Source organism: Rousettus aegyptiacus, unplaced genomic scaffold (assembly GCF_014176215.1).
Source record: "Rousettus aegyptiacus isolate mRouAeg1 unplaced genomic scaffold, mRouAeg1.p scaffold_m13_p_14, whole genome shotgun sequence".
In the NCBI taxonomy this organism is placed as follows: domain Eukaryota; kingdom Metazoa; phylum Chordata; class Mammalia; order Chiroptera; family Pteropodidae; genus Rousettus; species Rousettus aegyptiacus.
This window is the reverse complement of record NW_023416289.1, coordinates 9,530,434-9,550,138: the sequence shown is the minus strand read 5'-3', so window position 1 is coordinate 9,550,138 and position 19,705 is coordinate 9,530,434. Positions and strand designations below refer to the sequence as shown.

General features: G+C 54.2%; 1 protein-coding gene across 9 annotated transcripts; it reads right to left on the bottom strand.

Moving 5' to 3' along the window:
* Positions 1-186: 186 nt before the first annotated feature.
* On the bottom strand, positions 187-18,865 carry FCSK (fucose kinase). 9 transcript variants are annotated; one of them, XM_016164470.2, is made up of 25 exons: positions 18,118-18,263; positions 17,042-17,275; positions 12,867-12,971; positions 12,357-12,508; positions 12,196-12,246; positions 11,306-11,431; positions 10,971-11,043; positions 10,458-10,555; positions 10,007-10,087; positions 9,300-9,419; positions 8,944-9,115; positions 8,436-8,548; positions 7,715-7,816; positions 7,430-7,600; positions 6,931-6,995; positions 6,172-6,542; positions 5,194-5,404; positions 4,859-5,025; positions 4,544-4,765; positions 4,060-4,203; positions 3,779-3,898; positions 1,993-2,180; positions 1,810-1,909; positions 1,115-1,338; positions 187-950 (listed from the first exon to the last, which is right to left on the bottom strand). In XM_016164470.2, exons 3-25 carry the CDS (start codon positions 12,946-12,948, stop codon positions 876-878), a joined length of 3,228 nt encoding a protein of 1,075 aa, XP_016019956.2. In that variant the 5' UTR covers positions 12,949-12,971; positions 17,042-17,275; positions 18,118-18,263; the 3' UTR covers positions 187-875. The 9 variants fall into 9 exon arrangements, with proteins under 9 accessions (XP_016019956.2, XP_036087263.1, XP_036087264.1 ...); XM_036231370.1 differs by having other exon boundaries at positions 4,859-5,404; XM_036231371.1 differs by having other exon boundaries at positions 187-1,338.
* Between the last annotated feature and the right edge of the window lie 840 nt (positions 18,866-19,705).

The following is a 19,705-nucleotide window of genomic DNA, read 5'->3' as shown; positions in this document are numbered from 1 at the left end:
ACACTGAGTGGCACACGGCTACTCCCAGGACCCACATGATGGCCGGCACCTCAGCCGATCCTAGACCCTCTTCCACCTCCTTGGCCTTCAGCACCAGAAGCTGGATCATCCCCCAGGGCAGTTTCCCACTCTGCCAGGGGAAGTGGGAATTGGCAGCAGGAACAAAAGAGTTTTATGAGGGCAGTCTTGAAGGGAAGAGTGAATTTATTCCAAGGTCACAGTCCTGAGAACCCATTATCACAGGCACTGAGTCATGTGGCACAGTCATAGTGTTACTGGTTAAGGCATGGGTTGGCAATGACTTGCTGTAGGACCGCACTGGCTCACTGCCACAGATGTGGATGTGGACCCCCACCCCTGCGCCCACTCCTCCATCAAGTCAGCCTTTGAGTAAGTACTGAGCATGAAGTCTCTACTCGGTCAAAATTCTGACCTCTAAGGAAGGCCACAGGAAATGCCCCAAAGGGCCTCTTCAGGGTCAGCCTTACCAAGAGACCCCAGCCCCCTGCTACAGCTGTTTGCTATACCCTTCTTCCAGGGCCCTCGTGAAAAAGGAGATGGTCAAGGCCCAAGCTGGGCCATAGGAATTGTAAAGGCCACAGGGACACTGAGCTTAGGACCTTCCTGTGTCCAGATGGAACAGAGGCCAAGCCTAGACCATTGTCAACCAGGAGTTCACAGTCCTGTTTCTAGGCATGGTCTCTGCTTCACTAAGCTCCAGCAGGGGCTGGGTCCGAGCTCAGGTCATCTTCTTTTGGGAACAGATTCACAAAGAGGTGGCTGGGGGGGAGGAGGCTAAGTACTCCAAAGGGAGGGGCTGCTGTAGCTCCAGGCTTTCTCCTCTTGTAGAAGAACAAAAGCATCAGGTTGAGGTCTCACTCCCCCAGCAGCTGCAGGCTCAGGCCCCAAGCGTCTACTTCTACCAGGTGGATGCTGTAATTCCCGAGGCCCTGGGAGCAAAGAGCAGGAGGTGTTTAGAGAGCTCTGGGCAAATCTCAGACATTCTGGAAGCTGGACTGAGGCTGTAGAGCCCGGGGGACTTGCAGCAGTAAGCCCTGGTTAGCCAGTTGGGCCCCAGTGAAGGCTCCGACCCATCACAATCATACCCAGGTACCTCAGTCTTGGCCAGCACGGCCTCCAGTGCCTCCTTTTGCCGTGGCTCCTTTGTCAAAAGATAAAGAAAGCCCCCGCCGCCTGCCCCTGCCAGGCTCTGGCCATGCACATGGGGGGCCAGGACATCCATCATACGCCGCACAGCCAGCGGCTCACAGCCTGGAGCCATGAGCTTCTTCTGCTCCCAGTACAAGGTCAGGCACTTGCCCAGCAGAGGCAGGCTTCCTGTGGTGGGGGCGGAGAGGGGAGGGTGTGCCTGAGCGAGGATATTCACTCAGTGCTGGTCTGTAGACTGAATAAAAGTGCCAAGAGGCACTGCTTAACCAATTGCTAGCAAAAGGAGTGATAAAGCCCACTTCACGGGGTTGTTTGAGGGCTAATGTGCACATAGCAGCTGGCATGGTAACCAGCATAGTGTTCAATAAAAATGAACTGTGTAGCCACTCGAAACCCTACATGGCTCTGACTCCCTGGCACTCAGCTATGGCGACCGAGCCTCTTCCCCAAAATGCAAGTATTATCCTGAGGTGTGGCTCTGACCTAAGTGTGAGACCCTGGAGAAGACAGTAGGTTTCTGTCCTTGGAGGCCTAATACCTGGTGCCTATGCTAAGTCTGCAAAGGCCCCTGGCTTCAGACCTGTGGGCAACAAGGCACTCACTCCTAGTGTCCTTGTCCTCAGGAAGGAAGCACCTCACCTTGGCGGAAGGCTTCTGCACACTTTTTGGTGTGCTGCACCAGGCCGTGGGCATTCTCCACGACGGCAGGCAGCCTGGCATACCAGCTCCTTAGCACATCCTGCGGATGGGGCAGGAGGGCTGCAGTGAGGGTTTGGGCCCACCTGAGCCTTCTGCCTCCCTCCCTCCCGGGGTGGGGCTCACCTGCAGCAGGTTCCGAGCCAGGCGGGTCTTACCAGTGTACACCAGAAGCAGGTGGTCATTGAGTGTCTGGACAAAGCCCTCAGGGACAGTGATCTCTTCTACCTCCACCTTCAGTGGCAGCTGAGCCCGGGAGCGCCCAATCTTGATGCCAGGCATGAGGCCACCCACTTGGTCCTGCCAGCCACCTCCTGGGAGCCCAGGGTCCATCACTGTTGGAGCTTATCTGGCCTAACATCCCGCTCCCAGCCCTGCACCCCTGGCAGGCACTGGCATGGGAAGACAGCTTCCCTCAACTAGTCCAAGTGAGCTGTACGGCTTCTGCCCCCAGCCCTGGGAGTAGGATGAGCCCAACATTGTCAGGCCCCAAGGGAATCCTTTCCAGCAAGGAAAAGGATTTCACTCCAGAGTCAAGCTTGGGATGCACAAGGTCCAAATTGTGTTGCAGACCTGACGTGTAGGTGGAACCACATCGAAGGGTAAGACCTTGCACTAACCTCTCCCCCGAGGAGAAATGATGTCGGACTTTTCCTACAGCCTAACTGCCCCCTGCATCCTGTCTTTTCTCATAAAGGGTGCTGACGTTGGAAATAAACTTATCAAACATGAAAGAGCCTGTTCATATCTTGCTTTAATAATGAGAGTTATGAATCTCTTTTCCTCTTGGAGCTCTATAAAAATGACAAAACTTGAGATGGTCCTGGGATAGGCCCTTGATATTTGGGGAAAGACTAGCAAGGATTAATAAAATGCAAATGGCAGAAGGCATCTGGAACTTTACGGGCAAAACACAGTAGTTAGTGTCAGGCCCCAAATGTCAAAAACTCCTTCACTGTGCCCCTCTCCTTCAGAGCGCCTAGCACGGCTTATATTTATTCGTCATTTGAATGGCTGTTGATTAACATCTGTCTCCAATAGACAATGTGACTTTTGAAAGCAAGGGCCCTATTTTTTGCTCCCTTTATCTCCAGGGCCCAAACTCAGTAGATACTCGATAAATAGTGACCAGTTGACCAAATGAAGGATTCGAATGGTGCACCTCAGAAGAAAACTGGAAAGACCTCCCCACGTGCCCTTCTTGCCAATGACTACCTATAACGAGATGTGAGTCATTACAATGATAGGAGGAGGCTGGGCTGCAAAGTGACCAGAGAAGATAACATAATCAGCATCTATACATCTCTGTGATGCTTTCCTTCCCAGAGTCACAATGAGGCCTGGCATCCTGAGGTGACCAGAGCACCGCAGGATCGGACCAGACAAACCTCTGGCTGCTCCCTATTGTGCATGGATTCCAAGGGGCCACACTGGCAAAAGGAGCGAGAAGCCTGGGGCTAGCACCGTTCCGTTATGATCACAGCCATGTTCTAAGCCCTCAGTGCCCCACCCATATGGCTGGCATGGGAGAAGGGAAGTGGGCACAAATGACCATAGCCCAAGGGAGGGGTAAGCTGCTTGGAAGGGCAGGCTGAAGGTCCTGTCCCCTACTCCAAATCCAGTTCTGCCCAGCCCCTCCCTGAGGGACAGCCCTGGAAGGCAACAAAATTAAGGAATAAACCTATAAACCTAACACACATGAAACATGCAGCCCAGACTATGGCATTCAGTAGGTGCTCCTAAAGGTAGAAACATTGCAAGTTGAAGACCACCAGAGAAGGTCAGAGTGATAAACAGGAATCTCCAACCATGTGACGGAGCAGCACAGTATCTGGCTATAAGCCCAGGGGAGCCTCTGGAGGCCCTTGGGAAAGTGCCAGTGACCCCCCTCCCACCAGGGGCAGTCGCATACCTGTGGTGAGCACCTGCTCCAGGTGCAGCACTGCGTGGATCAGGGCCTCTGTGCCCACCATCCGGCCTGCGGCCCGCTGCAAGGCAGCCAGGGCAGTGCCCGCCAGGATGCTGCTGGTGCCTGCAGGGCAGGTAGGATGGTGCCAAGCATGAAACAGCTCTGCCCAGCCTAGTCCTGCCCCACCCGCTCTCTCTGCCAGTTAAAGGCAGGGAGGAGGATCGTAGGTGAGGCTGAAGGGCTGGGGCAGAGTGGTTGGTAGCCGGGGGACAGGGCCCACTTACCAAGGCCAGAACCGTGGGGCAGCTCAGACCAGGTGTGCAGCTCAAAGCCGCCCCCAAAGGTGTGCAGCAGCTGCTCCCTCAGCGAGAGCTTGGAATGGACACTCACGATCCCCGCACAGATGAAGGCAGCTTTGAGCAGGGCTCCTGCAGAGGGACCGGCACCAGCAAGCTCCCTCATTTGGTTTCCAACAGCAGAAGAAGATGCCACCCCAACTCCACTACATCTCAGCCCCCATCGGGCTCATCTGGGGGACAAAAGCCCAGCAGCACTGCAGCCCCCATCCCCAAGTCACAAAAAGGCCTGGGCTCCCCAACATGGGAAATCTGTCATCTCTACCTCCTGCACCTACATGCTCCTCAACCAGACTGGCTCGTCCTCAGGCCAGGCTCCCATGGCCAGCAGGGTCCCCAAAGTTCTGTCCCCATCCCCCAGCTGGCTGTGTGTGCCATCATCCCCACTGGCAAATGTCCTAGGTGCCCTGACCTGGAGCATGGGGCTGGCAGTAATCCTGCAGGTCATCCAGGCTCCGGCACACTATCTTCATGGCCATCTCATCCTGCCTTGGCCCCATCGCCAGCCACAGATCGGGCTCCAAGATGCGGCGTGCCCTGGCCCCAATGGGCCGGCGGCCATCTACTCGCACAGCCATGCCCACCACTGCCCCACCAAGCTCGTAGGCAAGGGGTGGCGTGTCGCTCCAGCCACCTGCGGCAGTTCAACAAGACCAAGCTGGTCACGGGGGCTGCCGAAGCAGCCCAGGGGGAGCTATGCTCACCCCCACTCCCACCAGGGGCTCACCGGAGAAATCCACACGAGCCGGGCACTCAGCCACCACCCACTGCCCAGGTGCTGGCAGCTCCACTGGCTCTGAGCAGACAAAGTGCTGGGCCGACATCACAGCCTGGCGGATCAAGATTTGTCCAGCCCCCTCGTAGTGGCGGGCAGCTCGCACCAGCAAGGCTGGCCTGCCAAGAAGGAAGGGAGGGATGGTGGCACAGAGTCCTAAGCTGGGGCTGGACTGCCTGGGTTTCGGGACCTGACTGCCCGCAGTGACTGCCCCGCCTCTCTCCACGTTTCCGCCTCCAAGGATGACCAGGTGCTTTCCCATGAGCTCTGACATCATTAGTGCCCACCTGCTAAGCCACTTGTCCCGCTCCTGGGCAAGTGCCTCTACACCCCTGGCCAGGTCTCCAGACTCCAGGTATGAGAAGGGCCGGATCCAGTCAGGGTTGGCGGCCGGCCCGCTCCGTAAACCACCTCGGCCCTCTGCCCAGCAGCCCAGCACGTCTGCCACGCAGGCCAGTGCCCGGGCTGCCACACCAGGGTCTCCCGTGCCAGCAGCAACTGAGAGACCAGCAATCAGAGGAGACTGGGGAAATGATCCACCCCCAATGCCCCCTGCCCCCAGAGAATATTCGACAATGCCGAACACTCCGGACCCCTCACCCCTCTCCACTTCCACCCAACATGTATCCATGCCTGTGAGCGCACACCCCACCTCTCTGCCTGGCCAAGTTCTTCTCATCCTGCCAGCCCCAGCCCCAGCCCCAGCCCCAGCCCCAGCCCCAGCCCCAGCCCCAGCCCCAGCCCCAGCCCCAGCCCCAGCCCAGCTGTGCTTTTTCGCCCCGATCCAGGATGCCCAGAGGGGTTAACAGTTCTGACTGGGGGGTCAAACCACCTAGGTTCAGTCTCAGCCCCACCCCGAACCAGCTATCGGTGAGCAACTTAAATGGGGATCATTTTCCAGTTATTGGGACCATTAATGAGGTACTGCCTGATCCCCAGCCAGTGTGCCTGAGCCCTCAGGTAGAGCCAGCCACATTCCCCTGGGGCTCTGGAGCTCTTCACCTACGTGTCAGCACCCAGCACAGAACACATAAAGTTAGCAGAGGCTCCCAGGACCCAGAAGCTCAGCCCCAGGCCTCAGCCTCTCACCAAAACCCTTACTTACAAGGATGAAGCTTCCCAGAAACCTAAAAGTAAACTCCACTGTCTCAACGCTGCTCTAAAGTCTCACGGCTCCCTAGTATCCTCAGGTCATCAACCCAGAAGACAGGCAGGGCAGGTAACTCTGGGTCTTGCTTCTCAGCAAGGACGCCCAGAGCACTCACCTTGGTCCAGTGTGGCCAGCAGGGGCCCAGCACAGCCCTCGCTGACAGCGGCCCTGATCAGCGGGCGCAGGCTGAGATCCTGCTGGACCTGCAGCACGTGCCGAGCCTTACGCAGGGCCTGGCGGAAGAACAAGTCCCGGCGGGAGGCCAGTGTGGCGGCCCGATCCAGGCACGGTTGCAGCTGCTCCCAGGACAGTCGCCACGAGGCCCGCCAGGCCCACAGGGCCTTGCCCCCATCCTCCTGGGGGTCTAGCATCCACAGCATGTCCTGGGGCCCCAGGGCCCTCGAGGGGTGAAGCACAGGAAAGAGGCGGGCACTGAGAAGGTGACGCTCTGCAGGGGGCGTGTCTGGGTCCCACAGGTCCCAGTTTCTGGTGTGGGGAGAAGGACCATCAGCAGGAGACAAGCAAGGGCTCCTGCTTCCTCATCAAGGCCTGCCCACCTGTCAGCTGGGGGCTGGCTAATTCACGGGATAGGACAAACTCCTCTAGAAGAGACACAAAAGGGCAATTCAGGGAAGGAGGTGAACTGCCTCCTTTCCCAGGCGTCTGAACAAAATCTCAAAGCCTGAGCATAGCCATGAATTAGGAGTTGACCAGGGGGAAGGTGCTGGGGAGGATCAGGCTGCCCAAAGGTATCCCAGTCCCCGTGGGCTGGTGGCCGGGCAGGTGGCGCACTGGGTACAGGGTGGGGATGAGCCTAGGGAAGGCTGCCTGGCTGCTGAGGCCCACAGAGGCCCCTTACGGCCATCGATCTTACCGAATGCCTGTCTTCTGAAAGAATTTACTCCAGGACATGTTGAGATATGTTCCTGTCCCCTGTCTCTGGGGGATGAACAGGAAACAGTCAGGGCTGCAGGGGCCGCAGGAAGGGGCTAGGGAAGCCAGAGGGCGGGGAGCTATTCAAGAGGCGACAGGAGAAAGAGACTCGCACATGTGCCACCAAATTCTGAAACACCATGTCAAGCCCTGGAGCCTCAGCAGCCCTGCCCAGGTGTATGCAACTTGGTGCAGAATCCTGGTTCTAGGCACAATCTACCAAAACAGGCTCTGCAGCCCAAGACGGGTCTCCGCCCCGTAAAATGAGGATAAAAAACCCCAGCAGCCTGCCGGCCAGAGCAGATGAGGAGGGAGGTAAAGGGATGGTGAGTCTCTAACTGGCCACACTGTCCTCAAGCCTATCCCTGCAGTGGAGCGGGAGAGTGGGACCCCTGGGTCCCCAAAGCCGCAAGATGAGAGAAGGTAAGGCAGGCACCTACTTCCCAGCTGTCCAGACAGCCGAAGAGGGTGAAGACACGGCCGGGGGTGCCACGCAGCCGCATGTGGTGTCCCTGCAGGACAAGGTCACGCAGCTCCAAGCCGTGCAGTGCCTTGGACTGGGTTGTGTCCAGGCCACTCACGAAGCAGCCAGCGCCGATGTGAATGGGACCCTACCAGGGGAGAGAGCAGGCATCTCGCGTGAGCAGCACGGACACCCCCCAACACACATGGGACCTGGCCCCCCTCGACCTGGACCTAGCCCTGCCCCTGCGCTCAGATGTCACCTGAAGGTGGCAGTGCTGCAGGACACTCCCAGGACCCAGTCGGACAGGGCCCTCCAGCAGGCAGCTGATCACAGAGCTCCCGGCCCCCAGCAGCTGCAGCTCCTGTGAAGCCACAGAGGTCGTGAGGGCCCAGAGCCGGGGGCTGCGCTGACCCTCCTCCGCAGCCAAGGCCCATGCCCGTCCGCCAGCCTGACTCCTCTGCACCCGCCCTGGCCCGAGCCCCAGGCCGACTCCCGTTCCACCCTGTTCGTGAGGTTCCCGCAGGGGCGCACTCTCTGCATTCTTCTCCAGAGCAAACCTGAAATCAGTGACAGAGGTCCTCCAGATGACGCCTCCCCCAGAAAACCTCTGCCACGAGCCAGGTACTCTGACCCCAATCCCCAGAGGGGCCATTTTTGAACTCTAGCTGTCCCCTTCCTCAGCACCATGGCACTGACCCAGGCCCATCAACTCAAAGCAGATCCCGAGAATAGGATGAGGGAGGTCTTTTCTAGCTTCTCAATCAGGCAGGCGTGGATATAGAATCCTGACTTGGCCATTTACTGGCTCTACGGCTTTCGGCGAGTTTCTTAATCTCTCTGAGCCACCAGTGCCTCATGTATGAAATGGGGATAGTAAGACCCACATTCATCTGTTTCCAGCATGGGTTATTCCTCTCCTTCCCAGGAGATCCTATCCTACCTGTTCTCAAGAACCCAGCAGCCACCTCTGCTGGCCTTACCTCCACCTGGGAGTACACGACCTGAGCCCCAGGAGCCCCAGGGGACGTGAGGCTGTGCAGGAACTCACTGGCCGAGCTGGTCATGTAGCTGTAGCTGCCATCCGGGATATATGCTGTAAAGATACAAGCACTAACCCCAGCCCTATGCCTGCCGCATCTCTGATGCCAGGCCAGGCCTTCTACCAAAAGACACATCTTCATCAGGAGCTGGGATGACGGGCATGGTGATGAGCCCATTGTGCCAATGGGGAAGCTGAGATCCAGAGAGGTTCAGCAACCTGCCTAAAGTCACACAGCTAGAAAGTGGAAAGACAAAAACTGGAGCCGAGGAATGAGACAAAAGGAAGAAAGGAAGAGGGTTATCTTGGGGGTGGAGGAGGGAGGGCTCTGGTACATGCACTAGGCCTGCCTGGTCCAGGAGCCTAGGGGCCAGGCAGGCGGCAGCCTCATTCTGGGGTCCTCACTTCCATGGTCTCCCCACTCTGGAAAGTCGAAAGGCAATACCCACCCATAGTGAGGGGCTGATCACGAAGTTCCCTCCACAGCTCGGCCCGGGCACTCTGCAGATAACCTGCGACGTCTGTGTCACCTTGCCCAATCTCTGGGGGCCGCCCTGCCAGGAAGTCCTCCCTGCTCACATTCCGGGCCATGCAAAGCAGGATGTCGAAAAACAGAGACAGCTGGGGCAAGGGTAGGAAGCACAGCTGTTGGGGGGTTCCTAGGCCAAACTGCAGCAGTCCCATCCCCAGAGAGGCTGACTCAGAGGGGGGAGGGGCTAGCCCGAGGTCACAGAGCCAGGTCACCAGTGTCAAGGACTCTCCCCCAGGCCAGGGACCCCCAGTCTCCATCCCCACCTCCCATCACCTGGACAGGCTGGGCTCCAGAATCCACGCCCATGTAGGTGCAGGCGTCCAGGGGTGGGCTCACGTGAGTGGCCAGGAGATGCTCAGCAGTCTCCACGGAGAAGAAGGCGACCCCAGAGACCTGGAAGAGCCCCCATGGGGGTCAGGTGTGGGGACCCTGGGGCCAGGCTTGGGCCTGAGTTGGGGAGGACACATGCAGATGGGCCAAGCAAGGCTGGCCACCATGCCAAGCAGGGCTCTTCATGGTTTGGGCCACTCCAGCACCCAGGCTCCAGGCTTACTGGGGGTGGCTCCCACCAAGGGACCCTTCGACAGGCACCTTCTGGGACTCCTCTCAATTTTCAGAACTCTTCCCAAACCTCGTTCTCTGTCTTCCCCATGGTCTGGTCCCAGACGCTTACCCACCACTCCTACCCTCATCCTTCCTTCTAGAAGGATACCCTGAGTCAGGTTCTAGACTTCTTCCTGGCTGCACTCCTGAACGTACTCACACTCTGGCTGGGGCTTTATGGTTCAAGACAAGACCCCGTCTTCCGATTCTGGCTCTACCTGCTCCTCTAAATGCCAGTTTCAGACCACATCAGATGCTGGTTCTATCCTGCTCCCAGAATCTTCTAGAAGGAGTGGGGCTCTGCCCCAGGTAGGAAGACAATCCCACCCTCCTTTCCCATGGGGTCCCCAAAGCCCCCGACCAGGAAGCCGCCATACCAGTGGCACCCGCCCGTCCGGCTTGGCACACCGCCGTATCTCTGCCTCAGTGCCCCGGTAGTAAATGTCCAAAACGAAACCCTGCATGGGGGCAGACGACAGAGTAAGGGAGGGGAGGAAGGGAGGACCAGGAATGGGGGCACGACGAGGGTGCTTCCCAAATGAAAACCTAAGATACATGTCTGACAGCATGCCCCCTGGGGAGCACCATTGCACCCCTGACAATAAAAAAGGGTAGGCTCTGCAGGTCAGTGAGAACAGAGCCTGGCACAGGGTCCACGTGCCATTTGAATTTGACAAAAGACTAAGTGAACACAAAAGCTGTTGCCACAGGGGAAACTCTTCCAAATCCAGACCACGACAGGAAGTCCAGGACCAGAGCGCAGGAACGGGAGGCCACCCTGGGCTGGCTCAGCTGCCCATGATGCTGCCACCGCAGGGGACTGACTACCTGGGGGTCGGTGAGGTAGACGCCATGGTTCCGGGCGTAGGCTGTGCTCCCTGGAAAGGCGATCACTCTGGCTCCCTGGAAGCCGTCCCAGCTGATCCCTGTGGGTGGGTCAGTCAGGAGGCTCCCCAGGGCCCCTAACCCAAGGCAAACAGTCCCCAGCCAGGCAGAGGCAAGAGCTCAGCGCGAGGGCATCTTGGCACCTCTAAAAAGAAAACATGGTTTCCAAGCCAAAGGGACATTCCTCTAGGAGAATGACAACACCTCCCCTCCTAAAGTTTTCCCACAGCCGCATGAGGCAGAAGAGGCCGGGCTGGGTACCCCCATTCCGTAGACTGGCGGGCTGAGCCCCTGCCGGGGAAGCCCTGCCTCTGAGTCTGGACTTCATCCTCCATACCTTATAGCTTCCCTCCTCACTAGAGCACTGAGCCAGGCCCAGAGGTGGCGGGCAAGGAAAGGCAGAGCCCACCTCTGGCTATGACAAGAGAAGGCAATCCCAAGCCTTCTCAGGCTCACCTGGGTCGAGAGGAACAGACAGCAGCATATCGGTGCTGCAGACCCACACACCTGGTGGGGAGCCTGGGCCCAGCTGTGGGAGAGAAAGTGCAGCTGGTGGCCTGGCCCAGCGCTTCCTCTGCTCCCACACAGCCCAGTCCTGGCCTGTCCCAATGTTCCCCAGACCCTCCTACCCATCTCCTGGACCCACACCTCCCCCGAGTGTGGCTAACACTAACTTCCGAAAGCTCTAACTAACTCTGAGTACACCAAACTGCTCTTCCTGGCATCCTGTCTGAGCTACACAGACTAAAGCTGGCGGTGCAGTGACAGAGGGACAAGGCCGCTGGCCTCACCCGATAGCTCATGGTGTCCAGCAAGCAGTCCAGGTTGCACACCGTGGCCTCCACAGGGGCCCGGGGGTTCTCCACAGGGAGGCAGGTGAAGGCCCGGCCACAGTCATCGAAGGGGAAGTCTCGGCCCTGGAGCAGAAGCAGGGACAGGCAAGAGAACCTTTGGGGCAGAGAGCCTGGGGACACCCGACTGGCTGTAGGAAGGCGGAGAGTCATCAAGTTCGAAGACTTTTTAAAAGTTTTTTCTCATGTAATTTTTTCAGTTACATGATTATAGTTTAAAGTTGGAAAATGCACATATGCAAAAAGAAAAACAATCCTTCAAGAATAGTAACCATTGTCCTCGTTCTGAGATATATCCTTTCAGACTTGTATTCATACAGTCTTTTTTTTTTGTTTTTACAAAAATGAGATTCTGAAAAGGTAGAGACACCAGAACACACACACACACACACGTAAAACTGGGGAAATAAGAAATGAGATTGGGAACTATACAAAGACATTTTGAGCATTTACTGGGTCATCTCAGCACATCTACACAAAGCAGAAACTGCTGCCATCTTTATTTCACAGACAAGGAAACTGAGGTCTAGAAAGAGTCGAGTGACTTGCGTGAGGTCACAGAGCTGGCAAGTCTCTTTCCGATCAATGCACAGAGCTAGACGAGCCAGTTCACTGCTGTCTTAGCATTCCACTGGGAGGATATGCTGCTAATAATTTAGCCAGTTCCCTATTTCTAGACACTTAGATCGGTTCTGGTTCTGATTCTTCTGGGTTTGCACAATGAACACCTTGCACACGCACATAGGTAGAAAACCCCTCAAGTCCCATCCAACCCCAAGAATCAACAGTTGCAGCCTTCTGCCTGGCGCCCTGCCCAACGTTCTACTAACCATGTGCAGGATGAGGATCCGGGCTGAGTGGAGGACATCAGATGTGACCACCTATCGAGAGTGGAAGAGCCCTGTTGACAGAGGCCTGGGCAAAAGGCGCCCAAGGATGGCGCCCCAACACAGATCCACTCAGGCACCCAAGGAACGACAGGCGCACTCACTGTGAAGCCTGCCCGGGCGCTCAGGTGTTCGGCGGCCACCAGCAGGGCATTGAGGGTGGCTCCTCCGCTGCCCACACGCGTCTCGGGGTCCTCCACGGCCAGCAGCAGCGTCCCGGCAGGGATCTGCTCCCGCTTCTGCCGCACTTCCAGCTCTGCGGTCAGAACGCAGCTGGCGCCTGGCCCCCCGCCCCCGACCTGAGCCTCCCTGCCCTAGTCCCAAGCACCTACAGCAAATCTACCGACAATCAGTATTTTATCGTCTTTGACTCAGGAGTATTTCACGTAGTATAGCTTGTTAGATTTTTGCCCAACTTGGTGGGGTGAGTATAATTATTCCTGCTTTATAGAGGAAAAAAGTGAGTCTCAGTGAAGTGACGCGATGTGTCTCAGGTCACATGGCCGGGAAGAAGCAAACTCTGGGTTTGAGCCCAGGTCTGCCTGGCTCCTGGGGCTGTAGGGGTACGGCGAGGGTTCCACCTCAGGGCAGAGTGAGGGCAAAGGGTTCCCTACCTCTCTGGAAGACCTCGACGCTGTCCTTGTACTGGCACGTCAGGATGACAACTGTCCAATCCACCCCCTTGGGCTGCTCCATTCTGGCCAAAGCTGATAGGCTTCCTGAGGCAAGAGATAGGGGTATATGTGATTTTTTTAAATTATCATACCTTAAAATTGTTTTTTTATATAGTTTTATGAATTTTAACACATGTATAGATTGGCGCGGTCACCACTACCTGCCCCCCAAAAAACTCCCACATGCTCCCCTTTTAGAGTCACGCCCTCCTCCGCCCCCCTCACCCCCGACAACCACCAATCAGCACTCCATAACTAGAGCTGGAATGGCGTCTCCTGCAGTTGGCTTCTTTCATCCAACATAATGCCTCTGAGATTCATCTAAGTTGGCTGAGCATATTAGTAGTTCTTTTTTTTTTTTTTTTTGCCAAGCGCTATTCTATTGCATGGATGTTCCACAGTCTGTTTCTCTATCCACTCGCTGAAGGACATCTGGGCTGTTTCCAGGTTTTGGCAATCATGAATAGACCTGCTATAAACATTTGCGTGCAGGTTTAGTGCGAACATAAGACTTCATCTCTCCGGGCTGTTACCCCAGTGGGGGATTGCTGGGTCATGTGATGAGTGTATCTTTGAATGTCTCAATCTGGGTGTATATGATTTCCTCAAGAGAATAAGTAAGGGGAGCGGGAGCTGGGGTTGAGGGGCGGTGGTAGACAGTGGGTCCCACCCTAAAGCGAGGGGCTGCCTTTTCTGTACCACTGGCCCCTCATCATTCAGTCATTGACTGTGAGCTGGGAGAGGGACGGTCTAGCCTCCCAGGCTCCTGAGGCTGAGGGCAATTGGAGAAGGGGGCAGCTCTGGGAGGGGTGCACTAACCTATTCAAGGGGATCTGGGCAGAGTGCCAACAGAGCCCACTACAGGGGCCTCAGAGGGGACCTCTCCTCCCAGGAGCTCCAAGCTGAAGAAGGCTGCAAACCCACCTGTCAGCCATCTTCCTCCAGGCATCCTGAACAAGTGAGGGGAAGATGAGGCCAAAGCAATGGCTTCACACCTTCCTGTGCCCCTCGACACTCCTCTCCTACCAGAGAGGAAACTACTCTGATTCCGGAGTCCCTGGCCTCCCCAGCATCTCAGCAGACAAGTCCTCGGGAGTGCCCTGGCATCCACCTCTGGCAGGGTCACGGCTGCTGTCCCACAAAGCCCACCCTCACCCCTTCCCTCCAGTCCCAAAGCTCAGTGTCAGGAGAAATGGGGGAGCTAGCTGCATGCCACCCCAGAGGCACCTGGAATGCATGTCCGGCAGTCAGCCTATACCCCAGCCAGAGCCAGCAGGAACACTGAACCTCAGCAAGTCTCTTCTTATGCCAGACTCTACTGCCACCAAGCTTATGGTTACGGGTGATAGACAACACAACTTAGCAACACCCACACTCTCGTGAGCTTTCAGGGAAAGCCTCCACCACTAACAGAAACTGCTCTGCTCCCCGCTCAGCCCGGGAGGGAAATCCAGAGTGTAAATCTGAGCTAGAGATCTTGGCCAGGCACCTGAGGGCAAAGGCATTCCCCAGGATGCCCAGATGGCGGATTCCAGCCTGGCCACCAACTCACTGTGTGATCTTTGCCATGCCTAACCCTCTTAGGCATCCTGCAGCAGGAACTATAACTGACTGATGCCCCCAGTTTGTTTACATGGAAGCCGTGTTTCCCACCGACTGCTCCCAACGAATGACTCAGGAACGAGACAGATTGATTCCTGCAAGATGGGGAGTCCTGGAGCCAAGATGGGCCATCTTCTTCTCCAGGACTCCCCAAGACCCAAGAGAAACTGTCTTAGAGGGACACTGCAGTCTGAGACCCTTCCCACCCCTCCCTCCCTCCTTCCCTCCTTCCCTCCTTCCCTCCTCCCCCCTCCCCTCCTCTCTCCCTCCCTCCCTTCTTCTTTCCTTCCTTCCTTCCTTCCTTCCTTCCTTCCTTCCTTCCTTCCTTCCTTCCTTCCTTCCTTCCTTCCTTCCTTCCTTCCTTCCTTCCTTCCTTCCTTCCCTCCCTCCCTCCTTCCTTCCTTTTTTCCTTCCTTCCTTCCTTCCTTCCCTCCCTCCCTCCCTCCCTCCCTCCCTCCTTCCTTCCTTCCTTCCTTCCTTCCTTCCTTCCTTCCTTCCCATGCTCCTTCACAGGGAACAGACTAACAGCCCTCCCTGCTTCCTCCAGCTACCTCCCCCAATAAATCTAACCCTATCTTGGTCTCTTCTCCAAGAATCCAAACTAACATGGGGAGTACAATATCCTCTCCCTCTTGGCACCTTCAAAGGAAAAATCACTGTAATAACCTCTAATTTAACGTGTGGGAAGTACTATCTTTACCCCATAGAACAGATGATAAAGAAACTGAGTCACAGAGATTAAAGTCACATGCCAAAGGTCACACAGCTAGCAAATGGTAGACCCTTTTGTTCCAGAGTCCATTCTCTCAACCACTACACTGAACTAACTTTGTAGGATTTTAAAAAAGAACAAAAGGAGGAAATTTATGTAAAGTGCTCAAAACAAGGTGACAGTGAAATGAGGATGACATTAATGATAACGGCCACTAAGAGTGAGCTCACCCACTCTGGCCCACAGATGAGTTTTTCATTCCCACAATACTCCTGTGCAGGGTAAGTTCTGTCCACTTTACAGATGCTAGCAGATGCTGCAGCCATGACTGGGACCCGGATCGCTCCGATTCTTATTCAGGCAATGGTGATAATGGTGTTCGGTCCCATGCAAAGGTGATGAAAGAGAGCAAGGAAGAAATGCCCCTGGGAGAGTCCAAAGGTCTGACCCCAGTCTTAGTCTCTGCATAGGGACTGAGAGACATGGGCCGGTGACAGGTCAGGGCCAGAGGTGGGAGGACAGCCCTATCTGGACTGCACCCTACTACAGACTAGGACAGAGGAACAGTTCTGGGCTGGGAATCAGCCCCCAGGGCTCTGTCCCCATCTCTGCCGCTTTCTGTGTGATCCTGAACAGGTTACTTAACCTCTCTAAGCCTCAGTTTCCTAATCTGAAAACTAGGGCCAACAGTCCTAGGACTGCTTGTTGGTATTAAACATCAAATTCATGGCAGACAGCAAAAGCTCAATAAACGGTACTTCTCTCCAGTAGGAAAAGAGAGCAGAAGAGTTTAACTTGTTCCTGAATCTAGTAGAAATGAAGGCTCTGAAATATTCTCCTGGTGAAAGACACCCCTGAAGAAGGAAAAATCAGGGAAAGCCTAGCTAAAGCAAGCAAGGCTGAGGAGCATGCTAGATCAGTCGAAAAGGTATTTTATGATAACATAAAAGGTGGAATGACACTCATAGCTAATACTTAGGGAGTGCTTTTTTCAGACACCACACCAAAGGCCCTGTAGTATCAGCTCATATGACACACTCAGTAGTCCTCTGTATGAGTTGGATCTTATCACACTCACGGTATAGATAAGGGAACTGTAGCTTAAAGATATGAAATAGTCTGCCCAAGGTCATATACAGCTAATACTGGCAGGCCAGGTGTTTCCAAGTCTAAGGTTCATATTCTTAACTACCCTGTAGGAATAAGACACCTCACTTGGAGCCTCTGCCCTGTCAAACCTGACATTTGTACAGAAAACTCAGAAAATAGACCTCTGTTGCAATATTCTGCCCACTTTTAATACTGAGGCCAAATGGAAATATTATTTAATGTCCTCAGTCACATGCTGCCCGAAATGGGGATAGGAAAGGGGAGCCAGGGACAGCCTAAAATAATAAGGCCTTTTCGGGCCCACCCAGGGATACCAAAAATAAATAAATAAATAAATAAATAAATAAATAAATAAATAAATAAATACACAAACAAACAAGTAAATAAATAATAAGGCCTCTTTGGATATGCTTTTTGAAGAAAGGTAAGACAGGGACTTTGCACTTTAGAGCTTTAAAGAAAAAAAAAACGGGCACATGGAGGGATCTGATTTGCCTTTTGAAAAGAAAAAGGCAGAAGAAAGTTGACTAGGAATAAAATCACATTGTAAATTATACATAAGGCAAGTACAGTAGCCCCCTCCTATCCACGGGGGATACAAAATGCTCCAAGACTCCCAGTGGATGCCTCAAACATCAGATAGTACAGAACCTTATACATATTATGCTTTCTCCTATACATACATACATACCTATTAAGCCTTGCTTTGGATGGTATCCCTTCTCCTTAATCGGCTTCTTCAAGTCTGCCAGAAATGTGGCAGCAGCTTCTTCAGCAGCAGACACTGCCTCTTCGGTAATTTTTATGTTTTTCAATCCACATCTGTTCCTGAATCTGGGTAACCATCTCTTACTCGCAGTAAATGGCTTGGTATCACTCGTTTCAGGGGTCCCTCGCTGAAGTCTTCATACAGGCTCAATGCTTTCTGGTGCAACACATTGCCATCAATTGGAACACGTTTTCTGCTCATGTCTTATACCCACAAATACCTTCTCTATCTTAATTAAGCATTTATCCTGCACTATTGCGGTAACTTTTGCAGTGTGAGGTGTGGCAGCAAAACTAGCATGAACTTCTTTTTCCTTCTTCGCAATTTCACAGAGAGAAGATTCATTCTTACCATAGATCTTAGATACCTCGGCATATGATTTTTTTTCTTTCCTTAAGTCAAGAACTTTCACCTTTGCATTTAAAAGAAGCATTTTATGGCTTCTCTTCGGCATATCTGAATCGCCGGCATTCTTACTCTTGCACTTTGGGGCCATTATTAAGTAAAATAAGGGTTACTTGAACATAAGCACTGCCATACCTGACAGCTGATCTGACCACCAAGAAGGCTACTAAGTGACTAGCCAGCTAGTACCATGTACAGCCTGGATAAGTGGGACAAAGAGATGAAATACACCCCAGGCAGGAGGGAACAGGATGGGGGAAGATTACATCGAGCTACTCCAAACTTCTCATAATTTAAAACACACGTCGTTTAATATTTTCAGACTGCTGACTTCAGATCATTGAAACCGTGGAAGGCAAAACCTCAGATAAAGGGGAGAACTACCGTAATTGAGATTTGTGCATAATGAGGAGACCCCATAGGGCAAACTGAGGCAGAAGGGGCCTCAAAGCAGAATCAGCAGCCCCAGGCATCCAGCGCCCCATCTGCTCTTTCAGTGAGGAGGCCTAGGGGTCCTTATCCCCTTCCCTGTCCCCAGCGTTCCCAGATCTCGGAACTCCGACTGAAAGACCCAAAGAGGTAACAGAACCTACAGACTCCCCCTACGGCCAGTGGGCACTCCGGAGACGCCAGCACAGTCACCGGAAACTCTTTCCTCCTTCTCGCCTCTTGGAGAGGACAGGCCAGGAGAGGGCAACGGTGACTGAGAAGAAGTAGGAAGGGGTGACTGCGCAGACACACGTACCTACCTCCGCCCGGTGCTAGGCTCAGCGGGCTCTTTAACGTGGTGCTGCGCGTCTTTTCGCGGCGCACCCTGGGAAATGTAGTTTCACTCCTCTGCCGGCCCTGGTTTGTTCTCTCCAGAACACCAGCTTCCGGCGGTCGGGTGGGCGAGTGGATGTGGCGAGGGTAGGCCTGCAGATATGTTCACGGCACCGCCTTCGGAAAGAGCAGTCTTAAGATCTAGAAGTAAGCTGAGGCGAGAAGGCGGCTCTGTGGGCCAGCAAAACTACAATTCCCAAAGGAACCAGTAATACCTCTTAAACATACAGGCTCTTTTTTCCGGGACTCGAGGTTTCAGGTTTGGGGTTTCTTTAAACCCCCGGGTCGGGAGCTGTTTTTCTCCAGAGAAAAAAAATCCCTGGGCAGGGGAAGGTGGGGGTGGTGGGAGCGGGGATCATACATGTTGCACGAGCGTCTACAGTTGGATTGGCAATTCATAGTGCTTTCTGGGGCGGAGGAGAGGTTCAGCACGTGGGTCCTTCCGGAAGAAACTTTCTAATTCAGCAGTGCGAAGAGGATCCGCGGCTTTTTGGACAAGTTGTGTATAGCAGCCTTGTTTGTAATAGCGAAAAATTGGAAATACTCTCTAGGGTACTAAAGAAATAAACAAACTGTCCCTTTCACCTCTCGCCCCATTCCATTTTCTATAGCCAACATACATTTTTTCAAAACAATTTACATCTTTCTTCTCCAAACTCATTGCATAAAGGAGACCTCTTCCCCCTCCCAACTCTGGGACTGCAGGTATGTTCTTCATACCTGCAGTTCTTCATACCATCTAGCCCTGCTTCTAGCGGTTTAGACTATATGTCCTAGGTTGTGGTAATCTGTTTAACCTATCATTATGATGATTTTTATTGTTATTATTTCTATGCTGATCCATTAAAGCAGAGTCTTTGGTTTGTCTGTCCACTGTTGTATCCTCGGTCACTAAAACAGTGCCTAGGACATTGTAGGTTGTGAAAAAAATCTGTCGACTGAATGAACAAACAACAGTCATCTGCTTAGCTCCCACTACCCCACCTCCTCCCCAAAATCTCTCTCCTTTCTTCCAAACCTTCTCCCACTAGAGTCATTCTCCTTCCTCCACTTGGCCCAGGTCTCCTCTGCCTTCCCACACTTAAGTGCTTGCTCTTGTTCCTGTGAACCCAGGAGGTCTCCAGGGAAGTGATGAGCTGCCTCCCGCTGCTGCAGTTCTCATCAATGCAGATCCCCGTTCTGCAGTGGAGTGGGAGACAGGGATGCCTGCAGCTGCAGCTTTGGTGGGGGCTCAAGGAAAACAGTGAGGCAAAGGGCTTCATCCCATCTCGTAGAGCAGCCATACTGGAGGAGCAGGGGTGGTTCCAAGGCCACTCGTACTTCTCAGCCTGAGAAGCAAGGATATTTAAGGAGGTTTTT

Excerpts from the sequence above, each read along its gene's own strand:
- FCSK (XM_036231369.1), bottom strand. The coding sequence starts at position 12,948 with ATGGAGCAGCCCAAGGGGGTGGATTGGACAGTTGTCATCCTGACGTGC. Across the intron at positions 9,116-9,299 it reads CTGGAGCCCAGCCTGTCCAG|CTGTCTCTGTTTTTCGACAT; the intron begins GTGATGGGAGGT and ends CCCTTGCCCCAG. Across the intron at positions 7,817-8,435 it reads TCGTGTACTCCCAGGTGGAG|GAGCTGCAGCTGCTGGGGGC; the intron begins GTAAGGCCAGCA and ends GTGGCTTCACAG.